Below are 22,343 nucleotides of genomic sequence, written 5' to 3' on the forward strand. Positions count from 1 at the left end.
CATGTTAAACCAAAACATTTATATTTATTTAAGACATATTAAACCAAGGCAGACAGTACAGGTAATTAAATGTAGCCTCATTCCATCACTTTCTTTAAAATATGAAAGACTTAAGTGATTATTAAGAACTCATCTCACAAAGGATGATTATGTCCATACTGTAAGGGAAGAAAGCATTTTCTTACAGTGTTAGCAGTAGCATGTTGATATCTGTGTTCACAAGTACAGGTCCATGACAGATGATAGCAGTAGCAGAGGGCACAATGTGAATATCTTTTCCCATTCAGGGTCAGCTTGCTAAGGATCTAGTTCAATGGTGCACTGGTGGCATGTGGCACAGTACTCCAGAAGGCTATTTGTGGTAGCTGCAAACGCTTCCTCAAACAGGAGAATGCTTCTATTAATGTGTTTGCGCTTAAAAGAAAATAGGTCAAAGAATGCAGAATCAGCTGTTGCATGAAGTCCATGCCCTTCTTCCATAAAGCAAGACAGAAAAGGCGAGACAACATAATTTTGTGGAGGCTAGAGGAAAAGAAAATGACTCCCTTCATCCAATGCAGCAATTCCCAACCCTGTCCAGATTTCAGGACTATTAACAGTGAATATGCATGGGATAGATCTGTGTGAAACAGAGCCAATGCATGCAAATTATCATGCAGATTCCTTATGGATGTCCTTAAACACCTGACTGGCCCAGTGTGTTCCGAGGACTGCATTGAGAAACATTGATCTAAAGCAGTGGTCTCAAACTCGCGGCCCGGGAGCCACATGCAGCCCGCCAGGTACTATTTTGAGGCCCTCAGTATGTTTATCATAATCACAAAAGTAAAATAAAACAGTTTCTTGATCCTATGTCTCTTTAGCTATAAATTACAATATTATTAGTAAGACTTGGCCAAAAGGAAAGATTTATAAACTATAAAGAGTTTTACAATATTATTAGTAAGACTTAGCCAAAAGGAAAGATTTATAAACTATAAAAAGTTTTACCTCATGCAAAATTGTCATTTCTTTAATAAGACATTAACTATTTTTTCTGAGGTCCTCCCAAGTAGCTACAAATCCAAAATGTGGCTCTGCAAAGGGTTTGAGTTTGAGACCACTGTTCTAAAGGCACCTTTGAAGGCAGGGTTTGAACTTGTGTCAAAACTGAAGTCGGACAATACTTACATAGAAGCACTTCATCCTCTCTAGCTCCAGCCGGATGAACTCCTCCATAGTCAGGTCGTCAAAGTTTGTGCGCAGAGTAATAAAAGCACAGTTGGAGGAGCGGTTGCAGTGTTCCATCCTGTGCAGGGCAAAAAACCTTCAGTCATCCACAGCTCATCTAATGCAGGCACAAGGAGGAGGGAAAACGCTGGCAAAATTTGCTCCAGCTTCTTTGGATAGGACTCTTGCATTTCAAGCAAGTAAGCAGCAGTCCTGGTGGGGTAATTGTATTGGTGGAGTTATGCTGTCTTGTGGTGCATTTCAAAAAGTACTAATTAAGTCAGTGTTGTTTGATAAATTCATTTCTAAATGTGGATATTACTGTTAACAAAATTTTACATTGATCATATTTAATAAACTTTTTGTATTTCAATTATTTGAATTGTATTTCGCCGATTGTCCAGCCTTCTTTTGTATAAACTGCCTAGAAATTGATTATGGAGGTATAGAAGAATAAAGTTATGTTATGTTAAAAGTGGCTTCTATCGTTATGTCTCAATGAATCTTTATTCACAATATAAATAATTCCATCTGTTTATCCCAAAGGACTCTGTACCACCCACTGAATTGTACTACTACTGGTATTAATTATTTCTCTAGTGCTACCAGACGCATGCAGCGCTGCACAGTCACAAAGAATAGGAAAGCAGTCCCTGCGTGAAAGAGCTTACAATCTAAACAGGCAAGACAAACAGGATGTGATGGATACAGTTAAGGGAACGGGTTAATCAGTGGGCTGGGTTGGAGGGCAGAGGAGTAGAGTCAATGAGAAAGCTATATCAAAAAGGTGGGTTTTCAGTCTGCTTTTAAACAAGGGAAGGGGCTTGACGGACAAACTCGGGTAATTTATTCCAGGAATAGGGGGCAGCTAGATGAAAGGAACGAAGTCTGGAATTGGCAGTGGAGGAGAAGGGTAACGTTAAGAGTGAATTAACTGAGGAACGGAGTTCTCTGGGAGGTGTACAAGGAGAGAGAAGCGAGGCGAGATATTGAGGGGCAGCAGAATGAACACACTTGTAGGTCAGCAATAAGATCTTGAGCTGTATGCGATGGCAGATAGGGAGCTAGTGAAATGACTTAAGGAGAAGGGGGTGGCATGAGCGTAGCAAGGTTGGTAGAAGATGAGTTGTACAGCAGTTTTGCACAGATTGCAAGGGGGAGAGGCGACACTGCGGGATATCAGTTAAGAGTAGATTGCAGTAATCTAAGTGTGAGTTTTGAGAGTGTGAACAAAGGTCCAGGTAGTGTGCTCAGAGAGGAAGAGGCAAATTTTGGCGATATTGAAGAGATAGAAGTGACAAGTATTAGCAACTTGTTGGATATGCGTAGAAAATGGAGGTTGGAGTCGAAAACCACTGCAAGGTTGCGAGCAGAGGAAACTGGAACAATGACAGTATTATTTACTGAGATGGAGAAAGGAGAAGGAGCAGTACAGGGTTTAGGAGGAAAGAGGAGCAGCTCAGTCTTGGACATATGTAGTTTCAGATGACAGCAGGATTTCCGGGCAGCAATGTCAGTCAAACAAGCAGAGACTTTTTCTTGGACTTTAGGTGACATTTCAGGTGTAGTGTAGAAAAGCATTAGCATCATAGCTATGTTATGAGTGTTCTGGTGTGTGCTTATTAGGTGTTTCCTAAGTATTATATCTCTCTCATTTGATTTTTAGTACTGTTAAGTATATTTTTGAAATAGTTTCATAGTAGTCCTATTAAGTTTCAATTTGCTGATTTTGAGTTTACCTCATACATTGTATTTATGTTCATATTTGTTCTTTTTACTACTGTTATGCTGTTAACAAAATTGTGAGTTTTATGTTGAATTGTACTTGCTGTGCACTGCCTTGGGGGAATTTTTTCATAATGGCAGTTAATACTGTAAATCCCAATAAACAAGCATCAGTATGGCTGTCCTTGTTGGAATTCCTCAGGCCAGGGATCTAGAACCCAGTGAACATGTATCCCATGTCTAGCCAATAGGTGTCACTGTTTGGCAGTTACAGAAAACACCTCCCCAGAGCTTGTGCAGTAGCCTTCTGGCTGTATTGGTCCCAGAGGCTGGTAGGTCAATACTTTATTGGTTCAGTGTAAGAATTATTCAAAGATTTATACACAGATTTAGGGCTATACTAGACCAGTCTCTTCCTTAGGAAACTGGATTTTAATTTAATGCAAATAAACAAACATTCTAGTAGGTGCTGCTGGTTGCCATTACTTGTAGTCCCCTGGCTCATTCATTGCCCCGGCGCTTACATGTTATCTGTTCCAAAAGGGAGATTATAAGCCAATTCAGGATTTCTGATAACCTTATCCTGATGCATCATGGGATCAGCAGCACTGATTTCAAAAGGTAAACCCAGACTACAAATGCAGCACTGTATTAGGATGCAAGTTTAAAGCCAGAGTTGCCCATAGAGTCTCCCTCCTGGATTTTGGGCAATTTGATAACACTGCAGCCTTCTGGAAAAAGAGAGCTATGCCATGACCCAAATATCTCAACTCATAGTCATCCTTTACAATAAATCAGCCAAGATCAGTTAGAATGATCTTGTACAATAAATATCTTAATATTCGACATCTCCTTTCACGGGAATGCTTTTTCAATGAGAAAGGGCGTTTTTGCTGCTCACCATGGGTCGTCATCTGGCTCCCAGCCCTCAAGCTCCCTGAGGCAGAAGAAACACTGAGCCACATCTGGCCCATTCTCAGTTGGACAGTGGATAAAGCCAGCTTGGGCCATCTAGAGAGCAGAAGCAAAGTCGTCAGTCCAGATCCAGCAGCATTGCAAGCCAGAACCAAACATACAATGCTAGCTAGTATGATTACAGTCAACTTGGGGGGGGGGGGGGGGGGGGGAGGGGAGGATTTTGAGGAACTCTTTCACTAAGCTTTTGGGAAATAGTTTAAGACCTAAACCACAGACATGTATCGCCCCAAATAATCACATTGTTTGTGACTCTCAACAATAAGCCTTTGGCTACCAGCAACCCCATCCCCCAATGTTTTTTTCCTTTATTCGCTCTTTTCTGTTAATGAAATTGTAGTACTACCCTTTTTAGCCCAATTTCTAGTTAGTGATGGCCAACATCTGTCTATTATATGTCCTTATTTACCTATTTTATAAGTGTACATCGCTTTGAAAGTTTTATATAAGCATTTAACCAAATTTTAAATAAAACTTGGAAACTTACTGCGATTTTAAAATGGCTTATCATGAGATGTGCTCAGGTATCCTATGGTAATTGTTGGTTTTGCTTATACTAAAAAAGTGCTATATTACACAGGATTAGGCATGAGCCCTTACCACCTACAAAAAAAGGTAGACAGCAAGTGCCCCATATTAATGGCAGAATTAGTGCCCGGTCATTACTGCAAAAACTGGAAAATTGGTCATTTCCCAACAGATGTATAAATGGCCTTGGCACATAGGAAAGAACTACATAAAGGTGTGCTAAGGCCATTATTTTACTGCAGCTTAGTATAAGGGCTCCTAAATCAGTTGGTAAAAAAGCATGGGCCTAGCCAGAAGTTCATTTTTTTTTTTTTTGGGGGGTGGTGGGCGATTCCAAAGGTGGATTAAGGGGCTAAGTATTCTCTACTCTACTCCTTCCTTAAAAATGTTCTTTTGCTGGCAGGGATGCCTATGACATTTCCTGCCTGTACTGCCAACACCTCAATCCGATTTTGGTTGTTCTGTTCTACTGTGATTAGTAATTTAACTCAGGAACCTCTCTCAGGACGCTTAAAAATCGCACAGTGCAATTAGCAGTAGACCTCGTTTTTGTTCCCTTAACCAAGGATGGAACTTCGGGGTGCACCTGAATACTCACGTTCTCAGGGGTGCACTGGCAGCCCTCCGTGAAGGGCCAATCTGTGAATGTCTTCAGTCTGTTCTCATAATCGTACATGCTCTGAAATTCCAGCAGGCGCTTTGAAGCCAGCGACAGATCCTCCAGAGAGCAGGCCATCGGTCTTGGGAAACTCACAAAGCTACAAGCAGCCCACTTTCTGCTCAACCTAAAACCTCTTCCTTCTTTTTTTTTTTTTTTTGCTAGCTAGTAATCTTCCGAAACGAGCTTCACCCTCTGGGGTTTACGAAACGTATGTAATTACCTTAACCGCTTGCACCTTTACATAAGCTCCAGAAAACCGTTTGAATTGACTCCCCCCAGTCATTAGTAGCGGTATAGAAGCTCTCAATAAACATAAAACACCTGCTGTGATCTGCACACTGTGAAGATAGAGAAGGAAAAGGCCAAAACCATTAACCTCCCCGGTAGCTCCAAAGACCAAAACTAACTGTGCGCCCCACCTAAAGACAATCCAGCAGGGGCTGGGAGCTCGGGGGGGGGGGAGGGGTTCTTGCAACTTAAAACATTTTCTGGGATGTGTAGGGTTTTTTTCACTATCTCTTCCTTGGAAAACTCAATCGGCTCTGGGGCGTGAAATTATTTTTTATTATTATTTTAATAATTTTTATTAGGCAGAAAATAAGATGAACACACAACTCGGGCCAACATGGCACCAATGGTAGATAGGGATACTTTTTATGACGCTTTCTCTTTGTTTCCAAAGATCGGCCTGGGACAATAAGCGCGAGCCTCAGCTAATCTGATATTTTATCCTCCAGAGATGCTCCCCCTGGTCTCCAGCCGAGGAAACCTAATACTCGGCGCACTCGACAGTTGGCTCGGGCCTTTTGTCCGGCCATCTGCCACCGTGCCTAGCTGGAAGCGCCCTGAGCACGGCACAGCGACGTGCTGGCGTGGATTGTGCGGGGGTAAGGGCGCCGAGCAAAGCGCGGGACGCCCGACGTCACGAGGAAGGTGCGCAGTTTGCGGTCAGTTGGTTGTTTTTTTTTTTAATAGCTGTGTAGTTTTTTTTTTGTGCTCGCGCGCCTTTCACTGAAGAAGCGTCTCAAAAAATGTAGGACGTGGATAACTGTCTGGATTTAATAATACTTTTGCTAAATCTACATGCTGGGTTTCTTTTGTTACCATTAGTTTTCTCTCTACGTTATACTGGGAATGCGCCTGCATGGTCTGATCGGTCGTTATATTTAATCTGCAGTCATTAGGAGCAAAGTGTCAAATTATACATATCCGCGCCTTAAATGCGGTGCACTGGAAGAGTCTCAATTGTGAAACAGAAGGGAAGGCTCCAAAGCAGAGCTGAGGTGCATATGCAGATTTGTATACGGTTCTCAGTACTGGGATAGTGATGGGTGCCACTAGGCATTGAGGCGCGTGGAAGGGGGGTATCCCAGTACTGGAATAAGAAGGGAGTTCTGCAGACTGAGATACACAAATAACTGATTTACCCTCAAAGATGCATTCCTACGACGTTCTTGTTATATTAGATCTGAATTATAGAACTCCAAAAATGTTTCTGTCGTGGTTTTCTATATTTGGGTGTTTTTTGTTTTAAAATCAGAGAGCTGCTAAATGAACTAATTTCTGGAGGGAGATTATAGTGTAGTCATACCTTATCCACACTTCCTCTTCCATTGCATTCTGGTACCTGTAGTATTAATTGCACATGGAAGGTGTAAGGATTACCAGATGCCATTGGGCATATGTTCAAGAAGCAAGATACATGATAGATCTTTGGCCAAGAGCAGTAGTACTCATGTTTTTATTCTTTCTCTTCTTCTGTGTTTTTGTTCTTTCTCTTCTTCTGTAGTCCTGTAGAGCTCATGAGACAAAATCCTAAAACTCTGTTAGCAGGGATCTTTGAACCTTGAAAGCTATTCTCCCACAACTAATCAAAAGCTTGTTTCTTTTCAGTGCACTTCAAATAAATCTCAGGACATAAGAACATAAGAACATAAGCAATGCCTCTGCTGGGTCAGACCTGAGGTCCATCATGCCCAGCAGTCCGCTCACGCGGCGGCCCAACAGGTCCAGGACCTGTGCAGTAATCCTCTATTTATAACTCTCTATCCCCTTTTCCAGCAGGAAATTGTCCAATCCTTTCTTAAACCCCTGTACTGTACTCTGCCCTATTACTCCCTCTGGAAGCGCATTCCAGGTGTCCACCACTCGTTGGGTAAAGAAGAACTTCCTAGCATTCGTTTTAAATCTGTCCCCTTTCAACTTTTCCAAGTGTCCTCTTGTTCTTTTATTTTTCGAAAGTTTGAAGAATCTGTCCTTCTCTACTCTCTCTATGCCCTTCATGATCTTATAAGTCTCTATCATATCCCCTCTAAGTCTCCTCTTCTCCAGGGAAAAGAGACCCAGTTTCTCCAATCTCTCAGCGTATGAGAGGTTTTCCATCCCTTTTATCAAGCGTGTCGCTCTCCTCTGAACCCTCTCGAGTAACGCCATATCCTTCCTAAGGTACGGAGACCAATATTGGACGCAGTATTCCAGATGCGGGCGCACCATCGCCCGATACAATGGCAGGATAACTTCTTTTGTCCTTGTTGTAATACCCTTCTTGATTATGCCTAGCATTCTATTTGCTTTCTTAGCGGCTGTTGCGCACTGTGCCGTCGGCTTCATTGTCATGTCCACCATTACCCCCAAGTCCCTTTCTTGGTTGCTCTCATTCAATAATATCCCTCCCATCGTATAGTTGTACCTCGGGTTTCTGTTTCCAACATGCAATACTTTACATTTCTCAACGTTGAACTTCATCTGCCATCTCGCCGCCCATTCCCCCAATTTGTTCAAGTCCCTTTGCAATTCTTCGCATTCCTCTTTAGTCCCAGCTCCACTAAATAGTTTTGTATCGTCCGCAAATTTTATTATCTCACACTTCGTGCCTGTTTCTAGATCATTTATGAATATATTAAATAGCAGCGGCCCGAGCACTGAGCCCTGCGGAACACCACTCGTGACCCCCATCCAGTCCGAGTAGTGGCCCTTCACCCCTACCCTCTGTTTCCTACCCGCCAACCAGTTTCTGATCCATCTATGTACGTCTCCGTCCACTCCATGGTTCTTCAGTTTCCGGAGTAGACGTTCGTGAGGCACCTTGTCAAAGGCTTTTTGGAAATCAAGGTATATGATGTCTATGGGGTCTCCTCTGTCCATCTGTTTGTTAATTCCTTCGAAGAAGTGCAATAAGTTCGTTAGGCACGATCTCCCCCTGCAGAAACCATGTTGGGTTGTTTTCAAAAGTTCGTTTCTTTCCAGATGTTCATCGATGTGTTCTTTAATCAGTGCTTCCGTCAGTTTCCCCGGAACCGAAGTCAAACTCACTGGTCTGTAGTTTCCCGGGTCACCTCTTGATCCCTTTTTAAAGATGGGCGTGACATTGGCTATCTTCCAATCCTCCGGGATCATGCCTGTTTTCAAGGATAGGTTGCAAATTTGCTGCAGTAGTTCCGCTATCTCCTCCTTTAATTCCTTCAGAACCCTGGGATGGATTCCGTCCGGACCCGGGGATTTGTCAGTTTTAAGTTTTTCTATCTGCCTGTGTACATCATCAAGGCTCACTTCCATGGATGTTAATTTTTCTGCTTGATTTCCATTGAATATTTGTTCAGGTTCCGGTATGTTGGTTGTGTCTTCGTTTGTAAATACAGACGAGAAGAACATGTTGAGTCTTTCTGCGACTTCTTTCTCCTCCTTCACCGCTCCCTTCCTGTCTCCTTCGTCCAGCGGTCCTACCTCCTCCCTAGCTGGCTGTTTCCCTTTAACATATCTGAAGAACGGTTTGAAATTTCGTGCCTCCCTGGCTAGCCTCTCTTCATACTCTCTTTTGGCTTTTCGAACCACACGGTGACATTCTTTTTGATACTTCCTGTGCTCCTTCTGGTTCCCTTCAGTTTTGTCCTTTTTCCATTCCCTGAATGAATTTTTCTTATTGCCTATCGCTTCCTTCACTATTTTAGTCATCCATACTGGGTCTTTTGTTCGACCCTTTTTGCACCCCTTTCTGAATCTGGGGATGTGCAGATTTTGTGCCTCGCTCACTGTGTCTTTGAAAAAAGACCAGGCATGTTCTACTGTTTGCCATTTTTTGGAAGTGTTCCTAAGTTTCTTCCTTACCATTTCCCTCATTGCTTCATAGTTTCCTTTCCTGAAGTTGAAAGATGTCGCTATGGTTCTCTTTCCGTTCGGTATGCCTACTTCAACCTTGAACTTGATCATATTATGATCACTGTTTCCCAACGGTCCCACTACTTCCACTTCCTTTGCAGGTCCCCTTAGTCCATTTAGGATTAAATCCAGAGTGGCATTTCCTCTCGTCGGTTCTCTAACAAGCTGCTCCATGAAGCAATCTTGTATAGCCTCCAGGAATTCTGTCTCCCTAGCGCATCTTGAGCTTCCAAGACTCCAGTCTATCCCAGGATAGTTGAAGTCTCCCATAACAACTGTGTAACCACTTTTGCATTCTCGCTTCATCTCGGCATCCATTTCTTTATCGCTATCTCCAGTTTGCCCGGGTGGACGATAGTATAGGCCCATCTTTATTTCATGCCCTTTCCTACCCGGTATTTTAACCCATAGCGATTCCAGTTTGTTGATCATCTCCGCTGTGTCCATTCTTGTCGATTGTATGCTTTCTTTTACGTATAGGGCTATTCCTCCTCCTTTCTGACCTAACCTATCCCGGCGATAGAGCTTGTACCCCGGCAGTGCTGTATCCCATTTGTTTTCCTCATTCCACCACGTTTCAGAGATTCCAATGATGTCTATGTCCTCTGCATTGGCCATGGCTTCTAGCTCCCCCATTTTGTTTCTTAAACTCCTTGCATTAGTATATATGCAGTTTAGATCCTGGCATTTTGTCGTCTTCATTTCTTTTCCCTGTGCTTCAGTCTTTGGTGTCTTCTCTTTTGCTACAATCTTTCTAACCTCCTCTTCTGGGTTAGTTGACTCCTGTAATTTGTCTCTTGTTTCTTCCCTGCCTTTTTTCCCCTTAGTATCTTCACGGGATACCTTTTTCCGAATCATCGACGCTAGGTCGACTGTCGGCTTTCCCCTTTCTCTTAGTTTAAAGCCTGTTCTATTCCTCTCTTGACGTTGTTTGCTAGAAGTCTTGTTCCCGCCACGCTCAGGTGCAGTCCATCTCTCCTGTAGAGCTTGCTCTTGCCCCAGAACGTTGTCCAGTTCCTCACGAAGTGGAACCCTTCTTCCTCACACCATCTCCTCATCCATGCATTTATTGATTGTAGTTCTTCCTGCCTTTTCACATCTGCCCTCGGTACCTGTAGGATCTCTGAGAATGCTATCTTCTGGGTCCTCATCTTCAGTTTCCTTCCTAGAATCTTGAACTGTTCTATCAGCGTGCCTCTTCTGTAGTCTCTCCTGCTGACATCATTCGTCCCGATGTGGATCATTACTGCGGTCTCTTCCGTCTCCGCTCCTTCCAGGACCTTCCCAATTTTGTCCACGATGTCCTTGGTTCTCGCTCCTGGGAGGCAGGTCACCAGTCGATCCTCTCTTCCTCCTGCTATGTGGCTGTCCACATGCCTCAATATCGAGTCTCCCACCAGGATCGCTGACTTTCCCTTCTTCAATTTTCTTATCGGTCTCAGGTCAATGTCCTCGGTGTGCTTAGCTCTCTCTTCTTCTGGGCATCGACTAGCCAATTCTTCCCCCTCGTGTGGTATTCTTCTGTGGGTGTCTTCTTTGAGGTCATCTGCTTCTTGCTCCCCCTTCCAAGTTGGTGTTGCATCATCTCTCATCTGGAGTTCGTTCTCTTCCACCCTCCTCCTGTATGCTTCCTCAATGAATTCCTCGAGTTCCCTGACTTCCTTCTCGATGTGTTTCTCACTCCTGAAGTCTTCAAATGCCCTGGTAGGGTCCTCCGTGGTGTAAAGTCCTTCTAGCTCCTGTATCTTGTCCTCAAGTCGCTTGACTTCTTTCTTCAAGCTTTTCAGCTCCTGACACCGACTGCATACGTATGACTGTCTCCCCGAGGGGAGGTAGTCATACATATGACAGTCCGCGCAGAACACTGGAAAGCTCATCTTCTGGTTACCTTCTGCTTCCATCGGGGTTACTACTTTAAAAAAAAAACAGATAAGTTTACGTGTTCCTTCGGTGCCTGCTTCCTTCTGCACCTGCTTCTTGCTTTACTGCCTTCTGCCTTTGTATGGACTGCCTACGCTCTACCTTTCCTTACTTTTGTTTGTGTGATTGTTCTTTCTGTGCCTGGTGCCTTTGCACAACCTTGCCTAACTTTTGCTTGTGTGTGGTTGTTCCTTCTGTATCTGCTTCTTGCCTTGCTGCTTTCTTGTGTGTGTTGTCTTTTCTCTTCCTTACCTTACTGCTGCTTGTGTGTTCGTCTCTTCTGCGCTGCTTGCCACTAACTCACCTTTCAGTCCTTCTCCGCCCCCTTTTATGGGGGGTTCGGGTGCTGACTCCTCTGACGCGGTGGGGGTGGGCGGAGCTAACTCTCGCCCAGCCCCTAGCCTCCTGCTCTCCTCTGTCTCCCTCCTCTGCTCGTTTTTGCTTCTAAAACTGCTTTTCTCCCTTGCTGCTTCTACTCCTTGCCAGAGCAGTCAGTTGATCTGTTTTCCTTGAGATTTTAATATTTTGTATCTCTCCACAGAATCCCAGTAGGTTCATTTCTGTGGCAAAGAACTACTGGGGAAAAAACTTTCCTACACCTGAAATGTAATTGAATACGTCCTTTCCATACTTCAAATCCCATGAACAGATCTTTGGACTTCCAAAATCCACAGTTTGCCTAGCATTCACCTAGACCAGGGGTAGGGAACTCCGGTCCTCGAGAACCGTATTCCAGTCGGGTTTTCAGGATTTCCCCAATGAATATTCATTGAAAGCAGTGCATGCAAATAGATCTCCTGCATATTCATTGGGGAAATCCTGAAAACCCGACTGGAATACTGCTCTTGAGGACCGGAGTTCCCTCCCCTGACCTAGACTGAGAAGAGAATCTGCTGAAGTAAGCAGGAATTCTGTATGAGCATGGAGAAAGCTACAGCAGAGTGAGTCCATTGAACATGCCTGCACACTTTATAGCATGCCTTTAACAGTGAACTGGATGGAAAGTTCGAAGCCCCACATATAAACAGGAGGTTCTAGTTTGGCCTTGCCGTGTAAGATCTGCTATAACCCGTTGCATTGTGGTATTCATAGTCCCTGCTTCTACCATTTGGAAATCATTGGTCTAGGTACAGCAATTGATCAGCATTGGCAGAAATCCACGACTTGCCTGAAATCTCTCAGCTGGGCCCTGTGGCAGGTCTGAGTGCAGCTTTACAAGGCTAGAATGAAGGTAATTACTGTATAAAGTGTCACATAAATAATTTATTTCTTCCATCATGAAACCAGGGCATGAACATGCTAATTTTGTCTCTCTGGAAATGCCTAGAAATCCTGCTTGACACAGCAGCACAAGGGGGAAAATCGGTGTTAAAAATCAAGTTTGTCAGTTGAAAGAGATTCATTAAGATTCCTTCCTCAGCTGATATGAAGGTTCTAAACCAGTGTGTCACAAACTTTTTTAAGCTGCTGGCACACTAATCTCGCGGCACACGAAAATACACGGATGTTGGTGCAATGATAACACGTGCATGCAGGATGTCGTCATGACGTCAACGCATGCGCAGATGTCCTCCAGCTGCAGCCCTGAGCCTCCTATTATGTTGCATTTTGCTAGCTCTGTTCCGATTATCACATAATTTAACAATTGCCTTTAATTTTTGATTTGCCCTCATATTTTAGGTTAGACCTACAACTTATTCATTGACACTTGAATACCTAAGTTGGAAAGCAGTGAACGACTGGTCCCCAGCAGTCGCTTTTTTGTGATGGGCCAGCTCAGTCGGTGTTGCAGGGTTTTTGTTAGTTAATCGCTGCCTGCCATCATTTGAATGCCGTTTCCCCTTCATTTGCATGCGTGGATCGGAATTGGGTCGGAGGTGATCGGCCACGAGGTTGGGGAATCGGGTCGCAAATCGATCGGTACACGATCGGTTTGCTTAGTGAATCTAGCCCTAAGTAGTAGATTTAAAACAAACCGGAGAAAATATTTCTTCAGACGTGTAATTAAAACTCATTGCCAGAAAATGTGGTGAAAAATCAGTTAGCTTAGTGGGGTTTAAAAAAGGTTTGGATAATTTCTTGAGAGAAGTCCATAGGCCATTATTGAGATGACTTGGGGGAAATCCTTTTCTTATTCCTAGGATAAGCAGCATAGAATCTGTTTTACTACTTGGTATCTAGTTATGTACTGGGACCTGGGTTGGCCACTGTTGGAAACAGGATACTGGGCTTGATGGACCTTCAGTCTGTCCCAGTATGGCAATTCTTATGTTCTTAAGTATCCATTTAAAGTTCATACACGAATTTTCAGTGGTATAACTTACTACTACTACTACTACTATTACTACTACTTATTTCTATAGTGCTGCTAGATATACACATTGCTGTACATGAACATTCATATCCATTTTTAAGTTGGATGGTGGCCATTACACTGGCTATTGACCTTTGTGTCATGAATATTTGTCATCTTGGGAATAGACATATGTTTCCCTTAAGGCCTTTTCCAGTGTCACTAATAAATGAACTGAAAAGTCTGTCCCTACCACCAAGACACAGGTACCCATGAAAAACAAGAGGTAGGAAGAATAGTTACATGAGCAAAGGCTCAAATAGAGAGGGGGGACCTGTCCACTCAATTAAAGGAGGAGATAGTTTTATGTAAAGATCCCCTACTAGACATCAGTCTTTGGAGTGATGAAATAGATGAGTGTGAGAAGTTAATGGTAGTTCTTTACTTTTCTCGGTTGGGAAAGACCTCTAGGAACCAGGGTTCATGAGTTTTGTACGAACACTTTTAGATTACATTACATTAGTGACTTCTATTCCGCCAGTACCTTGCAGTTCTAGGCGGATTACAAAAGAAGATAACTGGACATTTCCAGGAATTACAATTTAGGGTGCTGTTTACATGATTGAGACTTTGAAGGGAAAATTACAAGAGTGGTAGAGACTTAGAAGGGAAATTACGAGAGGGAAAGTGCTGTAAAGCTACCGGTAAATAACAGGTTATTGCCTGTATTATTCAAATCTATTAAATACATCCTTTTTTTCTGCAAAATCTGGCTATACAGTATAGATTTTAACACCCTACGGGCCCCACCACCCTTGTTTCTTATTACAAGTACAACAACACGGAATAAATCACAGACCTGTATTTCTGCTTTGGGAAGAGCGTTTGGTCGCAGCTCAGATTGCTCAAGCGCTCGCCATATCCTGCAGGTCTGGAGCTCTTGTGAGGGTGACTGAGAAGGGGAAGGTTGGTGATGGGCGTGAGTTCCATATTCCTGGTTGTCACTGAAGAATTCCTTGGTGTCTAAAGAGGAGTTTTGGTTCGGAGTTTTAGAGAGGACTGCTTGCACAGATTTTTTGTAAGTGTGATATATTGAGATTAGCTGGTGATCCACTGCTGCTCTCTCTTACCACTCCACAGTTAAGTTTGCAGGTTCCAAAAAGGGGGAAACGAGGATTCTCATTCCACAAGATAATGCCAGTGAAGCTGGAGGGTGGGGAATATGGTGTATGGCTGCTATTGTGGTCGGTAAAATCCTCCAATGCACAAGAGTGTTTTCTGCAGCTTTTACCAAATGCAATTGCAGCCACTGAGAATTCTATGCAAATGCATTACAAGTCCAAGTTTTATTAAGTCTTGATATACCGCATTATGAGAAGCAGGTATGTGGTTTACAATGTACAGTACTGCATAATCAAGGATAGACTAGTCAAACAAGGGGAGGAGAGGTAGAAGTAGAGACCAGGGTAGAGAAAGAGAGAGGAAAAGGAACTATGAGCTAGATTCACTAAGTCCACCGATTGTGTCCTGACCACTTTGCGACCCGATTCACTAACCTTCCTCCCACACCCGATCTGATTCACGCATGCAAATGAGGGGAAACGGCATGCAAAGTAGGAAGGGCCTCGAGTCACTAAACAAAATTCAGGAACACTGACTGGGCTGGCCGATCAAGAAGAAGCGACTGCTGAGGACCAGTTGCTCACATCCTTTCCTGCCTCTCTGCCATCCTAACTCTCCTTCCTTTGCCGCCCTTCCCTGCATTGTGAGCCCGTAGTTTTAACCCACTTTGAACCTGTGGATTAAAATCATGGGCTCGTGAGTAAAAAAATAAAAAAGCAAAGTTTAACGGACAGCAAGAGCATGCACAGACCATCTAAAGGCAAAGAAGATGGTCTGCGCATGCATTGGGATTGCTCTGCAGCGATCCGTGTCGTGCCTCCTATCGCCCCATTTGCATTCTGGATCAGTCGGCCGGCCAAGGTTAGTCAATCTAGCCCTATAATGTTTGATAGGATGGGAAGGGAAGAGTTGAAGTAGAAAAATACAAGGAGTATTAAAAGAGCACAGCAAGGAATGCTCACCTTTTACCGTGCAAACTTTTTTGGCAGGTTGGAGATTTCAGTAGCATGAAGGTAGGGGTATTTTAACAGAATTTTAAACATTTGCCCGAATTTTAAAATCGGTGGCTATGTGTGGTTTTTGCATATGGTGTGTCTGCATCTAAAATCACTGGAATGCACAAAAAAAAAATGCACCAATGTTTTTGCCCTTGCTGTTGCTTGTTTGTTGCTCCAGTGATCATGGCTTCACACTCTACTGGCCTGCGAGCAACAGCTGTGTGTGCCATTCAGCTCTTGAGTGCAGGCATTGGGCATGTTCCTTTCCCTTTTACCACTTATTTTCAACCCAAGCAGCTTGTGCATAATTTTTTTCCCCAAAAAGTTTACATGTACATTTATTCAGTTAAGGTACTCACAATAATGCTGATGCAAATGATCAAAATGATCGAATGATCAAAATAAAAGTACATTATGTGCATAGTTTCACTTCCAAAAACAGGCATAAATTCACAGAAACTGCTAGCTAACTTTGCAGATAGTTTGAAAATCTGCTCTCCCTTTCTGATATTTTGGATCAATAAGTACATTCTGGCAAAATGGACTGAATCAAATGCACTGAACCAAGGATTGTAATCAATGAAAATGGTAGAGTTGCTGGGAAGGAACTACCATAGAGGAAATGAGCTCAAAATTGTTTGACCGTAGGCTCTTTACCCTATTGAGCTGTTCCAATCTCTTCCTTCTTATGGTTACCAGTTTATGTATCTATATATGGTGCTTAGATATGCACACCAAAATTTTGGCCCCCAGCATTTATCATTTCTAGTTTAACAAATGTGTCTAATCTTCCAGGGCCATAATACCATCTGAGCAGGTGTTTATAACTGTTTCTGTTAACTTGCTTAAAAACTGAAAACCAGAGATAGGGGAAGGCTGATTAAGATCATATGGCTGGCCTTTCTAGTCTGCTTATCCATGCCATCTACTATCCCCTCCTCTCCCTTCATGATCCAATGTACTCATCCTAAGCTTTCTTGAATTCAGGTATACTTTTTCTCTCCACCTCCACCAAGAGGCCGTTCACACATTCACCACCCTTTCTGTGAAAAAGTATTTTCTGAGCTTACTTCTATCTCTATCCCCTTTAACCTTCATCCTATGCCCCCTCATTCCAGAGTTGCCTTTCATTTGAAAGAGACTGGCTTCCTGCACATTTATACCACATAGATATATATTTTTTTAATTGACAAAAGTTTTTTTATTAGATAAAATGGCAGCCCAAAAAACCACATTGTATAACAGAACAGCAAAAACAGGAGTACAGAGGTTTCACAGTACCCCATTCAAGATACTCTTCCCCCCCCCCTCAAAGCCTACAAAGTTCAAAGGACAGACTGAGTTTTCCAATGGCCCCCATTCTGCAATTCTTTTGAGCAGTGAGCATATACAAAGCAAATCGGGTATCCAAATTTGAAAAAGCATTGCACATGTTGGGGAGTATGGTTCTTTCCATAAAGCAGCTACTACCAAATGGGCTGCAGACAAAAATAATTTACTAAAGGTCACATCCTCCACCTCAAAGGGAGGAAAAAGATGCAAAAATGTCAAGGCAGGTTAGCGGTCTACATGCCTGAAAGAAGGTCAAAAACAGAGGTCCAGAAGTCCTGTAAAACAGGGTAGGTCCACCACATATGAAAATAGTCACCCCTCTCCCCACAGCCCCGCCAACAGAGATCATTGCCTCCCCACCCATCAGGCAAGGAGGACAGGAGTAATACCACCTCAATAAAACCTTAAACCCATTTTCCACAATCGGCGAGGCTATACTTAAGGACTTTACCTGACGCCAGGTAACAGCCCAGTCATCAAGAGAAAGATGAATACCCAAATCTGTTTCCCATGCAATGGTATATGGAAGCGGGTTATTCATATAAGCATTCAGGCAATGATAAATCTGGGAAATAGTGCCCTTAAGCAGGGTAGGACCTAAAAGAGCCTCAAACCTAGTTTTCCCTTGAACCAAGTCTACCAACATCCCTAAGCTCAGTATATAATGTTTGACTTGAAGGTAGGGATAGAGATCTCTGGGCTCCAGGGCATATTGAACCTGCACATCACCAAATCCCTTAATGGTTCACTCCACTGTATCTATCAATTGGCCTACACACACCAACCCCTTACGAGCCCAAGTCTGACAAATATTACCCTCCTTACGACCCCCAATTGCAAACCATACAGGGTGTACCATGAATAAGTGCTCCCCGCCATCAACACCAGCCTAGTTTGCCACCATACCCATAGGGTAGTACAGACGGACTCGAGAGTCCCCCCCATTTAGGGCCTCCCGGCCAAACCCAGGGGAAGTTCAATAAAGCGTCTGGGGTGAGTCCCCCTTGTTCAATCTCCACCCACAGGTTACAGTGTTGTGCTTGCCATTCCACAAGAGCTCATAACTGTGCAGCCTGATAATATTTCTGTAGCTGTGGCACCCTGAGGCCCCCGTCAGCTGTACTTAAGTAAAGAACTTGCCTGTTAATCCTAGGGGACTTACCCTCCCATATGAAATGCTAAAAAGCGTGTTGAACCCCATCAAGAACTTTTTTCTCCACCCAAATAGGCAACACTTGAAACAGAAAAAGGAAATGGGGCAAAATCATCATTTTAACGATTGCTAAGTATGTGCAAATTTGCATGCCATTTGTGTTTGATCATTGTCCAGTAAAACTAAATTGCTCTGTAACCCAGTGTTTTGCACCGGTTTGTGAAGTTCTGTGCGTTGGCCCCTCAGTGAGAAAAGTATGCAGATAGGTTTCAGAGCACATGACCTTTAGAAGCATAAGGGTGCTGGGCTGAGTCGATCCTGGCATGCACAGTTTTTGCACACGTGTAGGAGAGCCTCAGCGCAGATCACAGCGGTATCGGCCTGATCTGAGGAGCTGGACCAGGATTGGAGGCGGATTTGGGACCTGCAAAGATGAGGGCTGTGTTGAGAAAAGTCAGGAGGGCTTCCCAGTACATTCTGGTTGTCAGAGCAAGAGCAGTCCATGGAACGCTTTTCATGCATGCACACAAGAGGGAGCATTAGGCATATAGCAGATGCATTTCTGGTTCATGGGTAGAGTGGTGCAGAAGGAGATGTGCTGGTGTAGATGAAATTTAGGGCATGGGGACCAAACAAAGACCCTGGCATGGAAAGAAGGAAGGTTAATTTTAATGGGGTTTTTGCCAGGGAGTCACTTGTCAGGGCAGCGGCAAGAAAGTAGTTCCGGAGCAGTCTGTAGCTCAGGCTGCCTCGTGACTATTGGGATTCTGGGAAGACGTTCTAAATGGCTGTGCTGGGTTGTTTGGGTAATCTTGTGAGAGAGGGATGTGGGACTGAGCTGTGCGTATGGAAATGGATTAGTTTTAAGAGTTTTTATGCTGGTGTTTGTCCAAGGTGGTATTTTTGGCTTTGGAATGGGGTAATTGTTCATGTGGCATCATGGAGAAGAAGATTTTACTTATGGTAAGAGCGTTTATTTTGGAGGAAAAAAAAAAGTGTGTATAAGTGTGTTTATATGTGTATACACTAATTTAAGAACCAAGAGAAGGGTTGAAAATTAAAACCTGTTGGGAGATAATATGTAGAAATAAAACAAAAAGAATCCAAGTGATACCTTTTTTATTGGACTATGTTACTATGGACTAACTAGAGCATGGTTAGATTAGCTTTGGAAGGTAATCCTCCTTCAGATCAGAGATAAGTAGTCAGGAGGTAATTGATGCTGACAGAACTGGAAAATGACTAGTAAGCATTGTGTTTCTACTGTTAATAGCAGAGTAGAGAGTTACACGGGGACAGAAATCCCACCCATCCCCACCTGTCCCCGCCAGGATCCTCTCCGTCCCCACCCGTCCCCGTCAGGATCCTCTCCTTCCCCACCCATCCCCGCAAGGAATTACCTCCATCCCCATAAAAAAATCAGCAATTACTTCTGACAGGATCATCAATTCCAGTTTCTTTTGTGTTTGCGTTGCTGTTTTCCTTGTGGAATCTCTTTGGTGGAACCCTTTTTTTGTTTTCTGTTCAGGTAATTAACTTATAAACCCCCTTTTACTAAGGCTGACGTGTCCATTATATTATGTGGACGAACCCTGCTTCCAAAGCCTTCCATCCCCAAGGGAGTCCCGTGGGCCAGATAGGGGTCCCCATGGGAGTCCCGTGGGTTAGGGTGGGATTCCCGCGCGATCCCCGTTCCCGTGTAGACCTCTATAGCAGAGTTTACTGACACAATTAAGGGGAAACATAAAGATGACTTTAATAAAAAGGAAGAATTGTTAACTAAAGTCCAGAAGGTGACAGTGAAATTTAAGTGCTGCAATAGATTGTGTAAGTTGAGGGATCTTGGCTAAAGGCTAACTTTTAGAACTGATTAGCCTCAAATGTAAAGAAAGCGTATTTTATACTCTTGGGCCTCCTTTTACAAAGGTGCGTTAGGGCCTTAACGTGCGGAATAGCGTACGCTAAAATGCCCCGCGCGCTAGCCGCTACCACCTTCTTTTAAGCAGGCGGTAATTTTTCAACTAGCACGCGCTAATCTTGTGTGTGCGCTAAAAACGCTAGCGCACCTTAGTAAAAGGCGCCCATGGCCTCCTGCTAGACCAATAGAAGAGAATAGTGTCTCTTCTGAATGGAGTAAAAAAAGAAAAGTAACTTGGGAACTGCTTCCTTTGGCCAGTCTCGGACAAAGACGAAAAATACTCTTAATATTCATTGGGGCTGATAAGTTAGAAAACAAAACACTAAATAGTTCCAAGTATGAGTGCTTTGAATGGAGGGAAAGTCTTTGTGGGAGGAGGATTTACTAGCAGGAACCTCCCAACTTTTTTTTTTTTTTTTCTTGAGTTAGCTAGGAAAAAAAAACTCTTTTGAGATACCATCTGGGATCACCATGCATAGAGTTTAGGGTTTTCCTCATAAGTTTATAAAGACAGGTGTCCACGAAGAAAGAAGACAGGAGCTACAACATAAAGAGGAGAAAATTGGTGAAACAAGAGTCCTAAACCCAGACTTAGCACATGCACTGAATCTCGCTTTTGACAGGCAAGTTTAGCCTCCATTACTTCATATTACAAGAGTTAAGGCAGTGGCAGGGACTCTAACATGTTCTCTTTACGTACATAGAGGACATGGTCCTTTTACATACCTCAACAGAAACTGTTCAGAGTTAAAAATTGAAAGTGTAACTAACAACACATATCCTTGGTGAGATTCTTGGTGGCCGAGCTTTACTTCTAATGAATTAATGAATATAATTTTATAGTGATCTTTTTGTCTAGAGGCAGCCATAGATGCAATGAACAAATATCTATCTTTCCACAGAGTTGTGGACAAACCACATTGTTGACTGGCATATTTTAGTAACATCCCAGCAATTGATCTCTCTTGTTCTCTCAAAACCTCACTCCAGAGTAGGAGCTTTTTCAAGCAACCTAAACTCATACCCCCCCCCCCCCCACACACACACACACACACTCACACACACCCTTTCCCTCAGAAGCAGCCTTTTACCTGGAGCAGAGGCATGGCCAGACCTCAACATTTGGGTAGACCACTGGGCAAACTGGGTGGGCACATGTGGTCTCCACACACATCCATCCTCCCCAGGCCAACTCATAGCATTAAAAATACCTGGTAGGGATCCTCAAGCCCCACCAGCTGAAAGGGTCCTTTGATAACAAGAACTGCTCCCTCTCCCACTTGCTCTAGCCTGTGGCTCTGTTCTTGCACTGCTGCTGCCCCTGCCCCTGCTCTGTCCTCCCTGCACATGCTGCATTTTCACACATGCACGAAATTGAGCATGTGCCTACAGGGGGAAGCCATTATGATGCCAGTTCTTGGACAGTGCCATGGGAGGAGATCTTGCCACTGGAGGACCTTTAAAGCTGGTGGGGGCTTGAGGATCCCCACCAGCCATAACAAGGGCATGAGAATTTTGGGTGGGCCTGAGCCTAAAGTGGTTGGGCCCAGGCCTACCTGTGGCTATGCCACTAACTTGGAGGTGGATACCATATAGCAGCAGCTTTGCTAGGTCTATGCAACCATTGATAGTTTCTTCTTAGCAGCACCTGAAGATGGTGGTGATGTAGAATGACTGTCTTCTAATCTATTGCTTCTGCTTTTCAGAAGGCACACAACTGCTAAGTCTGTCTCTTTTTTTGCCATCGGCCTATACCAGCTAATGTGCCATCTGTTCAGATGTGCAGGTCAAAGATGTGCTCCTGATTGGAGGGGGAGCTGCTGAAAGAAATGGGACTTACTCTAGGGCTTTTCCACTGGCTACAGGCTTTCCAGTGAAAAACACTGTTGCTTCAACACATACAAGTCTTGTGCATATTCATTGTGAATATTAAGTGAATCTAATCCTCTAATCCATAGTGAGCTTTTTGCAGAAAATAGCAGTCTTGACTTGATTCTTGTGTAGTACTTGTATACTTTCAGTCTCTTGTCAGGATATAGCCTTGATAATATTGTGACTTAGAATGGCTGACCAGCTTTACTGGTGATGTGGCCATACCATAGTGAAAATGTTTGTTTTTATTGATAAAGTTCTGTTAAACTTTGCTCTTGATATCCACATCAGCTGCTGTTCTATTTCAGCTTTTTACCATGGACTCCAGACACCATGCAGCTCTTCTTCTTTTTATCCTGGTGGGAACTATTCTCCTTCTACTGGCAGCCTCATTCTTGCTGATTTGCTACTTCAGGTAACTTTTTCATCTTTAATCTTTGAAGTATTAAACCCCCCTCCCAGCCATAACCCAGTGCTTCCCA

The 22,343-nt window shown here is 43.5% G+C and overlaps 2 protein-coding genes across 10 annotated transcripts in view; one reads left to right on the forward strand and one right to left on the reverse strand.

The window, feature by feature from the left end:
* On the reverse strand, positions 1–5,874 carry LOC117356405 (baculoviral IAP repeat-containing protein 5.1-like). 2 transcript variants are annotated; one of them, XM_033935568.1, is made up of 4 exons: positions 5,036–5,874; positions 3,836–3,945; positions 1,171–1,288; positions 1–522 (listed from the first exon to the last, which is right to left on the reverse strand). In XM_033935568.1, exons 1-4 carry the CDS (start codon positions 5,171–5,173, stop codon positions 298–300), a joined length of 591 nt encoding a protein of 196 aa, XP_033791459.1. In that variant the 5' UTR covers positions 5,174–5,874; the 3' UTR covers positions 1–297. The 2 variants fall into 2 exon arrangements, with proteins under 2 accessions (XP_033791459.1, XP_033791460.1); XM_033935569.1 differs by having other exon boundaries at positions 1–414; positions 5,036–5,516.
* Positions 5,572–22,343, forward strand: part of LOC117356404 (protein FAM171B-like) — a 23,391-nt gene continuing 6,619 nt past the window's right edge. For 2 of the 8 annotated variants that reach the window (XM_033935566.1, XM_033935561.1), the window contains exons 1-3: positions 5,572–6,045; positions 12,301–12,404; positions 22,170–22,276. Coding sequence is in view for 6 of the 8 variants with exons in the window: in XM_033935561.1 (XP_033791452.1) it covers positions 12,399–12,404; positions 22,170–22,276 (113 nt within the window). In the remaining 2 variants the exon portion in view is untranslated. Of the gene's footprint in view, positions 6,046–6,094; positions 6,382–12,300; positions 12,405–18,726; positions 19,035–22,169; positions 22,277–22,343 lie in introns of those variants that run through there. The other 6 variants (XM_033935563.1, XM_033935564.1, XM_033935562.1 and 3 more) reach the window with 6 other exon arrangements.

The sequence above is a fragment of the Geotrypetes seraphini genome, chromosome 3 (assembly GCF_902459505.1).
Source record: "Geotrypetes seraphini chromosome 3, aGeoSer1.1, whole genome shotgun sequence".
Taxonomy (NCBI): domain Eukaryota; kingdom Metazoa; phylum Chordata; class Amphibia; order Gymnophiona; family Dermophiidae; genus Geotrypetes; species Geotrypetes seraphini.

Bases quoted from the DNA above. Each gene is read 5' to 3' on its own strand.
- LOC117356405 (XM_033935568.1), bottom strand. From the start codon at position 5,173: ATGGCCTGCTCTCTGGAGGATCTGTCGCTGGCTTCAAAGCGCCTGCTG. The intron at 3,946-5,035 runs GTGAGTATTCAG...TCTGCTCTCTAG, and splicing joins GCCAGTGCACCCCTGAGAAC to ATGGCCCAAGCTGGCTTTAT. The intron at 1,289-3,835 runs GTGAGCAGCAAA...TGCCCTGCACAG, and splicing joins GAGCCAGATGACGACCCATG to GATGGAACACTGCAACCGCT.